General features: G+C 40.2%; 1 protein-coding gene across 8 annotated transcripts in view; it reads right to left on the reverse strand.

The window, feature by feature from the left end:
• LOC135486203 (focal adhesion kinase 1-like) overlaps window positions 1-13814 on the reverse strand; it is an 88506-nt gene that overhangs the window by 49693 nt on the left and 24999 nt on the right. For 6 of the 8 annotated variants that reach the window (XM_064768851.1, XM_064768852.1, XM_064768855.1 and 3 more), the window contains exons 3-4: window positions 10644-10706; window positions 7070-7245 (exon numbers count right to left, since the gene is read on the reverse strand). In XM_064768851.1, the coding sequence (XP_064624921.1) occupies window positions 7070-7245; window positions 10644-10706 (239 nt within the window). The remainder of the gene's footprint in view (window positions 1-7069; window positions 7246-10643; window positions 10707-13814) is intronic. The other 2 variants (XM_064768856.1, XM_064768853.1) reach the window with 1 other exon arrangement.

Below are 13814 nucleotides of genomic sequence, written 5' to 3' on the forward strand. Positions count from 1 at the left end.
GGAATCAGATCGAACCAAAATTCAGCGCCAGAGGCTATGTGATATAGGGGGTTATATGTACCAAGTTTCAAGTTCATAGCTTTAGTGGTTAAGAAACGTGCCATAGTTTACACTCTAATGGCCAATTTACGCCATATGACCTCTGCGACCTTGAAAACAAGGTCAAATTAAAAACCCGTATAATATAAAATGTATATTTGCTATGAGTACCTACAACAAAAGTTTTATCGAAAACAAGTCACTAATAAGCGAGATATCACACTTTTTAGATATCGACATTTGGCCCCCTGGTGGCCAAACAGAGAATCAGATCGGACCGAAAATCAGTGTCAGAGGTCAGCTGACCTAGGGCATTCTGTGTACAAAGTTTCAAGTTCATAGCCCTAGCAGTTAAGAAACGTGCCACTGTTAGGATACGACGACGACGACGACGACGACGACGACGACGACGACGACGACGACGACGACGACGACGACGACGACGACGACGACGGACACAGCGCTATCATATAGACTCCCCTTACGGTGAGCCAAAAATGAAACCAGATAGGGTAGCAGCAAAACTTACTGGCATCTGATTTTTTTCTAAATTATGTTTAGGAAGTGTCTCTGGTCCTAAGGATTGGTTATGGTAACTGAATGTGTAGATAATGCGACAAACTACACGCAAGTGGAAATGCTGAGGGGCAAACCTGTCCCGATGTCGTGTTAAAAAATGGCTGCATCCTGATTTTGGGTTAATGACTCCAGGCAATCCAACACAATCCTAGCTGCTTGTAATAATTCCACTAAAATAAGGGTTTCTCCAATTGGCCTATCTCGCGACTAGGATTTAAGGTGCCAGGTAGAGTTCTGAATCTGGCATTTTAAATTTGAATGAACCAGCACGGCATTCATACCGCTCCGCAGGTCAGTCCAACTCCTCACACCCAAACTCGACCATGGAGACAACAGAAAACAACACCACAAGTCCAGAAGTTTACATAGTTTAACAGCACTGGAAGGAAGAGCCCATCACCTGTGTTATATTTTTTATGTTTGGGGTATCAAGAACATGCTTCCGATGAAGCAGATGGTCAATGGATTCCTCTTTCTTGTAACCGAGTGTATTTTTGTGTACAGTGGTCAAGTGGTGAAGAGTTGGATAACTTCCTACCTCATTCATATCATTAACATAGTGCTATGCATCTAAACTGAGATGTAATTACACAGAGAGGGTTAAGAACATTTCTTTTCCTATAATGGCCTACAGCCTTCACTCTGTTCCTCAAGAGAGTTCCATCCACAACAAATCAACGATTGATACGGAAATTCAAAGCAGCAAGATAGTGACTCAGTGCTGTAATAATGGCCAAGCGATGAAGAAGCCTGCCAGCTGAAGAAAACGACCCCGGGGGAATAATTTCCATTCACTTGTAGGATTGGGATTCATTTTTTTCTGATGGATTAAGGCGGAAACCAAATAAGTGAAGTATGCCTGTGGCAATTAACCGCCATGAAAACACTTAAATATGGAGAAAATACAAAGACTTGAGTCTACGGCGATGGTATGGAGACCTAAGAGTGCACATGACCAAATTCATGCGGTATTTTCAACTTAATAAGCTTGGTGAAAATGACACCTTCTCATTTCCTGTTTACAAGTCCCCTGCAGATCAGTAAGCTAGACTCGGCCTGATGAACATGTGGACAATGGGGTCTGCAACAGGGGTTCTATTCAGAAACTCGCATGTGACTTGATGATGAATTGCTCGAGAATCACCAAAACAATGAACGGCTAGTGTGACTCAGAGTGACAAGAATACTTTGAGATCTGATCTATCCTGATGATGTAATTGAGACTGATCCTTTGAAAGCACAAACAGCACCCAGGGGATGAGTGGCACTCATACAGATGAATATATTTTCGCAAAGCTTTTTGTATTTGAAGAACAGCCAGAGTCACTTGTAATGTATTGCAACTTGCCACACTTCTTCCTTCTGGAAATGTCTGATAGAGCTCAGTTTGTGAGCTTCGCATAATGGCCCTGACATGCAGGAGGAAATTTAATTATGGTGCTCTCGTTTGCAAGCAAAGATTGACCTTCTTCAACCATTGTTCAGCACAGGCAAAACGACTCAATCACAAAAAGGTGGAGTTTCTTGACCATAGCACCATTCCTCAAGTCTTTCTTAAGGGTTGGCAATATGTACCACCATTTTGGCTAGAACCTGAAATCCAAAATCAATTAGAACTCCTTCAAAATGAAGGAGGCTGTTCTCGGGAAAACAAAGGACTGACTCCCACCCTTGAAATTGGCATTCACTTTGTTTTGAAAGAGTTTTTATAATTGCTTTTAGATTTCAAGTTCTAGCCAAAATGGTGGTACCTATGGTCAACCCTTAAACCCTTAGCCTGGCGACACTGAAACAGGTCAATATGCTTTTACGTGTAGATCAAAACAAACACCCCACCCTTATTTTGAAAAAATCTTTGAGCCTGACCATGAATATTGCTGTGAAATGTGCACCGTGCAGTTTTTTGTTGACAAGCCAAGATCTGCCCCTGTTTTTGGACACCTACTGGACTTCTTCTTATACTCTTTGGAGAATTTGAATCAGCACCACAATCAACTGAAGTTCAGAAAAATGTTCAAGATTTTGTATTTGGTTATGCAAGTGCATTAATAAGTATAAGTTGTTGGTTAATTACTGCTGCATTTCCTTGGTGACTTTATCAATGTGCATGTGCAACCATACACAAAATCAGGAAGTTTTGTTCCATCTCCCACTGATCGTTGTGTTGAAGAGTATGGCCATATCAGACAAAAATAACCAAATGGATCAGGACTCTGAATGCCAAAGAAATGAGAAATGTGATCTATTAATATTATCATATCATGTGTAACGATTGGAGAACACCCAAGTCTGAACGGGATTCGAACCCACAACCCTGAGGATGACATGACAATCATTCCACCGACTGAGCTATCGGGAATTTCCCCACAAGCTCGGGCTTGTAGTAGTGTGTCAGTACTACATACCCCTCTGTCCGAGGAAGTTGTGTCCTCACAACTCGATGTCCATACAGTGGGGATTGATGTCCGGAAGATACCCAATTAGTATCTTATAGATTCATGTTCAGTATCACACGAAAGATACCCACCGATCCTGGCTGAGTTCCCAAATGTAACACCTAATGAACACTTAGGACCGAACGAGATACGAATCCACAACCCTGAGGTTGACATTACAAGCACTCTACCGACTGAGCAAAAGGGAATTTCCCTGCAAGCTCGGGCTTGTAGTAGTGTGTCAGTATAATACACATGCAATTTCTTCTAATTGAATGTATCGCAAGACACTGCAGTCCCTTGGATTAGAAGACCAAATCATCTCATTTGAATAGAAATCTGCACAGTTGTTTTTCTATGAATACAATGGCCTGATTGACATATGCAACAGCCTTGGTCACTGAGACATCATCTCAATTGTGGGATATCAGAAATTGGCCTTGGATATAATCTGGGAGAGTACCAGGCTTCCATTCTGCTGGACAGAGCTTGCAATCTCATTCATGTCATAGGCTAAATGTTGGCCAAAACACTTATTCAGTTTGTCACTTCAAGCCCAAAAGCCCAACATTCCGAGTTTCACGAATTTCATGAGAGAATTGGAATACATGAGGTCAGGCCTACCCTTGATATTTGACAATCATGTCAGACATATCAAATATAACAACTAATTGCCAATTACTTGCTTGTCTTCCTTCAGTATATTGTCTAATTTTATCTAGCATTAATCAATATGCCAGAGGATGACAAGCAAAGACTTGAGAATTGAGGTCGAACACGGTTGACCATCAGGGTTCCATAAGCCGGCAATCGCACCATATTTCTTACATTCTGAACTATCAGAAGTAGCTAAGCATGTTGTGTCCACAGCCTCCCCTCATACCTCAGAAGAAATCTATATACATTTTGTGCCTCTGCTTAGTGCCACTCACCCAAATGGTGGATACATTTTTCAATCACACTGATGTCACTTTCTATGGCTGCTGTGCTGCTTACATGTACTTGATTTAAAAATAACTCCTCATGGTTAGCCCTTGTATATTTCTTCCAGGGCACATAAGTTTTAACGCAAAATATATTTAGTTTTTGAATGGGAACACAAAATGGTACAGTTGCAAAGAGAGATGGAATGGGCGAGCGATAACAAAGGTCACGCTTTTCGTACAGCAATGCTCTCAGAGTGAACAATATCCATCATATGCACGCTATATTCTTCCTCGAGGCTTAGGGTAGAATCTTACCAAAAGTTTAGGAAGTTCACAAAAATTGATATCATTACAAAAACACATTCAGCATTCATGGGTGTATGCCCATCCTTGTAAACTCACTCGCCTCAACGGAAAATTCTCCCCACAACATAAAAATTGTTCAGTACACTGTGTAGTAGTGTGAATAGCACTTCCTGCTAGCGTACATGTCTATGAAGATATTTTCGTGCAAACTGACTTTCTGTTCTCTCATTCCAGAAATACATCGTGTATACACCTTTTATCATACTCCTTAAATGTATATTTTGAGTTTGATATGCTACATACTCCAAATAAACTGTTGACGCCAGAATAGTCATGTCCTGACTGCTGGTTTTTTCTTCTGGAATTGTTTCCAAAAGAGTATTGTCATGATTATATCGTCAGGTCTTCTGAGAGGCTGTTTGAGTAATACAGTCGGGCGTAGTGACTCTAGCAAGCTCAAGCCACTGTCTACTCGGAGGGTCTATGTTTGTCCTGACATATGTACCTGCCTCTTTTTCTTTGTAAATTTGCAAATTTTCAATGTGTAGGCCAAAATACAGACTAAATTCCAACAGTGCCGTCGTGCAGCCTGATATACAGTACTGTGTGCATCCAATACACTCTGTCAGTGTCTATTTCTATTTCTATTTCCCTAGAAAATACAATGAACACGAATGGCGAATGGTGTGGGCCTTAACCCCTTGAGGACGGCTGACGAATTAACTCGCAAGAAAAACCCGGTCACAGGGGTGGATGACAAGACACGTGACTGGTTAAATTTACCCGACTTTACTCCACTTCACCCATTCGATGATCAGTCAAACTTGCGTAGATCGTTCGTTTGTAACTTCAGCTTATCGCAGGTGGCAGCACATGTCAACTACTATCGTCTGCTTAGCACACAGAGCATGTGTTTGGCGCATAAAGAGCGTGGACTTGTTCTGTTTTAAAAAAATGGCAATTTCCAGGAAGCGTGGTTTGATAGTGGCACAGGTTGTTGAGTAAGTGGAAATGAACACATCTACTGTGGAAAAGTCATTATTATGCAAATCAAATAAGTAATTTTGAAAACAATGCCTGTTTCTTCATGTTTAAGGAGCAAACTCAAAAGATGTTATTTTGCCCAAAAATAATCCTGTCCAGGGGATAGTCAACGCAAAAAAATACTGTCCTCAAGAGTTAAGTGGGGACTTTTCACTTTTTGGGGCAGGATGATATACATGTGAAAATGAAACTGCAAGTTCATTAGACATCGAACGATTCGAGGGTTTGCTTGATATCCTCATTAAAGCCATATCCTCTGACCTACATGAAATGCACCAATGGAATTATCAACACTAAGACTCACGAGAATAATACCGGAAATAAATGCATTGTAATCAGCACTAAAGCTTGCTGAACGATGATAACATTCTACATTAAAAGATCTCTCAAGAATTCCTCGATACGAATTATCACAAGGCCCATCCTTCCCTAGAGATTAACAGCAACTAGAATAGCATGATGGAAAATCTCTGCAATTGTTTATCCGACACAGACCAGGGCGAGCACGGACTCTCATTTTAAAGACTGTCTCTCAAATGAGCGACTGTTCTTCAGATCAGAGACACTTTCAACTTATTTAGAAAGTTCAAACTCGGCAGTCGTGATATAGATTCTGCGCCATTTCATGCCCAAAATGGCAGGCTGTCTGTAGAAAAGACTGCTCAATGAATCATAAAACCACTTGCTACATTAGTGAGTACCGATCTCTGTAGTTTCAATACCCAGCAAAATTGGAATTCAGAGAAGGGTTGTTTTTTTCCCCATGGCTTCAAACTCACTGTCAACAATTTGGTAACCCAATCTGTTGTTCTTCAATCATGGCAATTCCCGAGAGCAAAACGGATGGTTACATTTGGCGTGTTTGGTCTCTTATCTGAAGAATGGTTGTCCATTTGAGAGACCATCTTTTTAATTAGTGTCTGTCCTCAACCTGCACACTGACACTCCAATGCCACCACAGTCTTGGGTAATGGTTTCGATATTGAATATCATATGTGTGATACTCGTCAAAGACACATCACATCACTTGTGACCTTGGGCAAGTCAGTTTACTAAGATTCATGTTGTCAAAGACAGCTGACAATTGGCCAATAACCCCAATTTTTTGCAAAAAAATGTGATTGCATAAGAACTGGATACGTTCCATTGCATCAAAAGTGGACCTGCAGGCAAATATTTTAGGTGCACACAAATCTAGCTGAAGGTAAAATCTTTTCTACTTTTGTCATATCATCAAGGCAAAAGGTTTAAATGCCCTTAAAATGCCCTTTTTTCAACTACAATATGCCTATTGCCCAGTTGAAACTATACAGCCACTTGTCGTGCACGAGGCTTGGTCACCTTGGTCTGCTGTGGGTCCACACTGCACGTAATGTACCAGCTAGTGTATTGCAGCACGTAACGTACCAGCTAGTGCATTGCAGCACGCAATGTACCAGCTAGTGCATTCCAGCACGTAATGTACCAGCTACATCTAGAGCAAAGGCACGGATGGACTCTGTGGTGTGGCATCACTACGCTTTTAAAATATTCTTAGCTGGGCAAAAGTTGTAAGGTAAGTTGGTACAATTATAGCCCTCTTACAATTCTAGCCCGTGTGTGCAATGATGTGCACTGCCAGGGGGCTAAAATTGTTCCACTTTACTTTATAGGTTTGTGGGTCATCATCAAATACAGCTTGATAAAGGTTTTCCCAGTCTCTCAATACAGGAATTATAGAACACCCCAAACATCTCTCACCTCCATTCATCATCCGGGTGTGCTGACTCATACTTCTGCCGCACTTGGTACATGGTGAGGTCGCTGTGTAACCAACACCCCTCCTTGGTCGGGGCATGGCGCAGGAATAAAGCGTACAGTTCTTTGCATTTTCTCTCTCCACAGGCTATCCGTCCGACAACTACGTTAACAATGTCCTGAAAAGAGAACATTTTGAATGTGTACGTTAGACAATAATGAACAGAAATTATAGAGTTACAGTGTAAGACTGCAATGAATTGTGCCAAATATAAAATCATTCTCCACACAGATCTCTCTACCATCACAGACTTTCATTACATTATGCAATTAGCTGCACACAGTAAGTGACTGATTATATGCCAGATCTAACAGAAATAATTCTTTGTAATTCTTGCTTTAAATCATTATGAGTCAACATCACTGTATTGCATTTGTGTGCACATGAAAGAAATAAACACAATTTTTTTTTTCAAAACCAAATTTATTCGAAAACAACATCCAATTGTTTTAGAACAGTTTCTAAAAAAACTAATAGCACCAAAAAATCCATTCATCATGATTAGAAATCCACTACTTGAATCGTGGAAAAGGTGTAGGGTCACCTGACTTTGATAATTGTGGCCTGTTTTGGCAAAAAAAACAAGTCGTTACACTGCGCATGAGTCTATTATGCAAAAAAAAACAAAAATGTGTCTTGCAGAATCCCTCCCCTCCCCTCAGCACCAAGTCCAATAAATGTTGACTACTTTCTACTGTTGGTGTTGGACACGAACACCTTTAAATCATAAAAGCTCCACTTGGAATGAACAAGAATGGCAATAAAGCTTCGATGTCGGCCAAAAGCTGTTTTACTATTGTAATGCATGGTACAGACCAGATCACAAATGACACACAGTAAATCGCGTCATTGGCATGTCATTGTCCCGTTACCCAGCCCGTAGGTCGCGCCTAGGCGAGCATAATTTACACGAAACATAGAGATAAGCGCGACATTGACACGCAACTCGCATGTATGTCGTGCGTCTCTGACGCGAAGCAGGACGGATGTCAGTTGTGATTTGGACTTTAAATAAATTCAAAGCTTTTCAGGGATCACTCATACCATGAATTGCAATTTTATCTGGTGTGGTTGAGCAAAAGGATTGTTTCTCAGGAAGTAGATCAGGGTATTTTAACGAGGGGAATGGGGTGGGGAATGGAATGGAATGGAAGTACTTACTGACAAATTACTGTCCTGAAATGTTATGTCCTGGGGACACTGTGTTGATAAGGGGCAACAAAAGACAGTTGTAAATGGATGAAAGGTTCCTACATGTAACTATCATATCCAGTTTTTCCCATTTAGTTATATTCAGACTGTCACTACAAATATTGACCTCTGTACCCTTAAAAATTAGGTCAAACTCAATGTTCTTTTGACAAAGTGACCATCATCTTACCATTAATGATGACAAAACGTAACTATGTGCAAGATTTTAGTTCGACAAGTTCTGACTCTGAAAAGCAGCTCACACTGACCAAATTATTGTCAACATAAAAAGATGTCTGATATGTGTCTATTAATACATAATTCAAAGTCTTTTGGGCAAATAATGATAAGATGTGCAACTATCAGAAAAAGTTTGATTTTTTTAGTTTGATATTCGTGAACTTGAACTAAAAATAAGGTCAAAATTTGAAATGCTCTAACACCTTGCAAATCTTGTTCAGATTAATCCAAAAAATGTCTGCACATGTACCTGAAAACTAGGTCACATTGACACACCTTTTTGTCAACATGTAGACATGCCAAATTTGAAGTATCTTAGACAAATAATGACAAAATGTGCCACCTTCGGTGAAAGTTTGGAGTTCGACCTTTAAGACCTAGAAACGTAGGTCCAATTTTTTTTAAACACAGGTATTATTTCACAGCATTCTTTAGATGAGTAGAAAATAAGATTTTCAAGGATGGCCATCTGGAGACAAGAAAGTAGGTCAAATTCCAGTGGTTTTGCAGGTCAAGTCATGTTGTCATAAGACATCAACTTTCTAAACTCAATGGTGAAAAAACATGCAACCTTTGTTGACGATGACAATGGAGAAGACGTGATGACTTAAGCTCACCCACTTGAGCTGATGAAAATGAAATTGACACCATGTTTATTGAAACCCCCCTGTAGTTCTGTACTGGTATACTGATGGTAGGGAGTCAAGCAATTATCAAGGATGCCAACAGGTTCATTTGACATGTGACATAATTCAGTTTTTGTAGAATGAGTGATCTGCAGAAGAAATTTGAACATTAGATGGATACATAGGTAAATATGCATTAAACATGTTAAAATCAGTATCACTTCGGGGAAGTGATCAAGGGTTAGGGCGGCACTCCAAACTTGGGCAGGAATTGTATTCATGGGAAGGAGAATTGCACGTGCAAGGAACCTTTTGAACGAAATCCTGTCAACTACATACAGCAGAACCTCCCTTAGCAGACACCTCTCTAAACTACTTTTGGTCCCAAATTAGTTGCTGTCATATAATTTGACCTCTCTAATCAGGACACCTCTCTATTAAGGACAGCACTTGTCAGTCCCGAGGGAGGTTCTACTGTATACAACATTCATCAGTATTTCTACATGTAGCGTTCCGAGGAAAAGGCTGTATTTACATTTTCATATACAGCAACATTCTCCAAGCAGATCGAAGGATATACTGTCTGCCAACACAGACTTCCATTACACCATGTGGTCACAGGCAGGGGAAGATACCAAAATCAACCAGTTAAACAGCAATTGATCAGCCGCAACTAAACATCCAGAAAACAATATGTCTGGACCATGTCCACAGTTACCCCCAATCCTTTTTTTCCGATGCTGTAGAAAATTACAAATTACAATGTTTATGCGCGTTATTATTGGCTTGAGATTCTAAGAAATTGTCGTGGAACCTGTCTACTTCAATAGACAATACAGTTAAAAAGAAATGCCAGTGATAGGTTTCATTGCAAAATAGGGGAAACCTTGATGATGTCAATCATTCTATCAGTCTGCTGCCAAATACAAATATGGGGAGCTTCCGACAGTTCATAACCCACCACCAAGCTCAATCATAGGAAAGCAACGAAAACAGCTCTGGCAACCATGCTATTGATCTACGACAGCCAGTTGTTTACAAGCAACGCCATTTCGACATCATCTCAGCACCATGAACACCCAGAACTGGCTCCAAAAAAACCCCACAATTCGGATGTCACCAAATGACATCACTTGCTCTCATGCTAACTATGAACATGCCCCGCATTGTTGTGTTGGCTGTTCGTATCAATTTTTTCCGGGCTGATCGATTGCTGCTTATATATAGTATAGTATCTTCACACACATAGGCTGTGATCTACTTAGTGAATCTCCGAATATGGATCCGAAATGGTGGCCTGTGTTGGCAGTCGCAGAACATGCCTTCAATAAATCTAGTCCTGGGACTGTGCAGGAGTATAGTACAGCAAGAGATCTTGATGACTACATTACGCACCATAGTGTCAAGAACAAGGGGAGGGATGGGACAAGATACAGTTAGATATTCCTCATATACTTGCATTGTTATCGAGAGCGCTACCAAGATTTGAACCTATCCGCCCAACAACAACATTCACAATGTCCTGCAATGCAAAATAAAACACACCGTAAAACAACATCTTTCATGCTAAGACAAGAATATTTTAACTTTATCGCATCAGCTCCTGAATTTAGTTGCATGGCAATCATGTAAGGGAACTTCATCGCTCAGCTCCAGAATTAGTTGTAAGAGCCTTGTTTAATTAGCATCAAGCTCACAGCTGTCACAGAAAGCTGTTGGTAGATAGGCCACTTAATACCAAACTGGTTTTAAACCATAGGACACGCTAATTTAGCCCCAGAGCATGTTGAAGTATCAATCAAAAAGAAATTTGTTATGACAGATTCAACATCTGTTTCGTGATAGGAGGCAAGGCGGCAACTAAGATACCAAAGCACTGAACTTTTCATATCTTTCCCCAAGGGAGAGGCATAGGACTTAAATAACTTGGGAACATTTCCGAATACCTACAGGGGCAAACTGAAAGAAATATTAGATCAAAGGAAAGATTCACCGAGAAACAGAAGCTTGGTTTCTTTGAACCCTCCAGGCCCACTCGCATCATGACAATTTTCTCCAAGAAAAATACAGTCATGTACTCACAATGAAGTTGTTGGTTTCACTGGATAAAACCTAAGCATATCTAGACAACCAAAATCATTCAACTAGGGTAAATAAAATTATCTATTTAGGGTAAATATGTGGTGAATATAATTATGGCCATTTATAATGTATGGATGCTATCTTGGCTTTAACCCCTTCTACACATGACATGTGACATCTACATCCTAGGACACCCCTAGGATCAAGAGTCAAACTTAATAGGGGACTGAGATGTCAAGGCGGAAGCTGAAAAGCCAACATTTACTTAATTTCTTCGAGAGTTGAGAACTTTTGAAACCAGGCTACGAGTGAATCATTATAGCCACTTGCTGGCTAACATTCCTGGCTGGCAATGAACAACTTCAATTTAATGAGCGTATTAAGTTGAACATTCTTAACAGAGATCAGGCAGTCACCTCTGGAATGTTGTAAATCAAACCAATGGTTACAAGTGAATCATCTCCTCAGCAATCAAATCTGCCAGCTTTATAATTGTTGCAATGTAACATAAATTCAGTGACTATCTTGTATTGAGGCACATTAGGAAGTAACTTCACATCAGAGAAACACTGGCAGAAGCAATATCTTTCTAATGGATAACAACATTCCAACTTGTGTTGCCCAACAATACAGGTTGTGGCATGCTCGATCAAAGCTGAACTGCAATGCCACGTGCAGTGTCATAATACTGCCTTACAAGATGATTTTCAAAAGTTCCGGCTCACGATAGACATCACCACGGCGCGACACAATCATTTTATATTTTCCTGAACCGGAAATGCAATCATCCTGAAAATGCGATATTTGGCCACTGTGAGGCACTGTGATACATGTAGCATTGCAAGAAAATGGCAAGTCACCAATTTTATACAAGATTTTCACCTTCCATTAATTTTGCAGCCGGTCTGTTATTTGACAAAGGTTGGTCACACAACAAAATTGAGTTCCAACCTCGTCATAATCTAACAAGAGAACCTGTCCTTAAATTCTGCCTTTCAAATGTTACATTCCGGGCAAAGGGGTCAACTGCATAGGTAGGCTTCCAGAAGCCATCACATTCTTTCTCTGAAGGGTTATGGACAATGTCTTATTTCACCACCAACAGCGTCCTTAGCTGCACAGCGGACTGAGAGATCATGGAAAGTTGCAACTCCTGTTGACTCAAAGGAATAAACACCACACTTGCTGGTCTCTGTACTAAAGTCAAGACTGGGAGAGGCACTTTAAAGGGAGACTATAGAGAGCAGTCAGGTAGGCAAGCTAAAGTTACACAAAGTCACCAGTATGGGTCTCTCCTGTCTCACCGTTCATCAAAACTATTCAGGCTTGTATGAGGAAGATATATTAATAACTGAACCACACACAGACAATCCCCGAACTGTGCATAATTCACCTGAAGACCACCAATTTGGACCCCTAACTCATGCCTATAGTCCCCCTTTAATACTGCTACATTTTCATTCCATCCTATGCTGCTGAAGGAAGGATACATCCTTCGAGTACTAATATATAGATATCATACTGATTTCTACTGTCACATATAAAAGGGGTTTTAAAGTCTAGGATTCATGTGAAGCTAAGGGTTAGGGTTAAAATTAGCTTAGCCATAATAATAACAACCAAGGTTCATGGTTCGGTCCGCTACACAGCTTAAAACATGTTCGGAACTCTTCTGGGAAAATATTTATGCATATTCATGCATCCCAGAAATCTGGTCACTTTATTCTTGTACCATGAACATGACCTAGACAATGTAGATGATACAATAATACTTCTTCCTTCCGGGTAATTAGATCACTTCCTCCCATAACATATTGCACAAAGCTTCCCATCAATATTCTAAAGCAATTGATTTTAAACCCCATTACTCTCAATGAACATGATCAACAAGTGATGTCTTAATTACCGGCAATATTCGATTACTGATCAATGAGGCTATACGGGCGGAGCACGGTGACTGGATGGGCCTGCTTCCTAAACGAACAAACACAACGTTAGAGTAAGTTCCCCAATCACCAAACATGTGTTACATGTCATGGGCACTGACCAAACATTACGTTACTTGCCAAACATGAAAAAGTTACAGAAATCATGGTGCAGTTAGCAATAACTGGCAATTTCCAAAATCTCAACCCTATGACCTTGAAAATATGTCATATCTAATGCATATTAATCTCTAGTAAATGCATGAATTTCACACAAAGTTTCAAGCCCAGTGCTAAAACAGTCTTTGTGGTAAGATAGTTCAAAGAAAATGGTCAAAATTTCCAAAATGGAATTTCAAGCAGGTTTTTTATGCTAAACTCAATAATAACAGAAAAACATTCCTGATAATGTGCCCTACTTATTGCTGCTATTGCCCCACTCAGGTTTTCTATTGTTAGTGGGTTGTCTTCGTGGGTTTAAATATTACTTTTGAGTCAGGTGTATACAATTTCACCCCTTGTTTGTGCCTGTGCTTGAAATGTGGTATCGGAAATGTTGACAATTTTCTTTGAAATAGCATACGACAAAGACTGAAGAAGTTCATGCATCCACTAGAGATAAT

This window comes from Lineus longissimus, chromosome 4, assembly GCF_910592395.1.
Source record: "Lineus longissimus chromosome 4, tnLinLong1.2, whole genome shotgun sequence".
NCBI lineage: Eukaryota > Metazoa > Nemertea > Pilidiophora > Heteronemertea > Lineidae > Lineus > Lineus longissimus.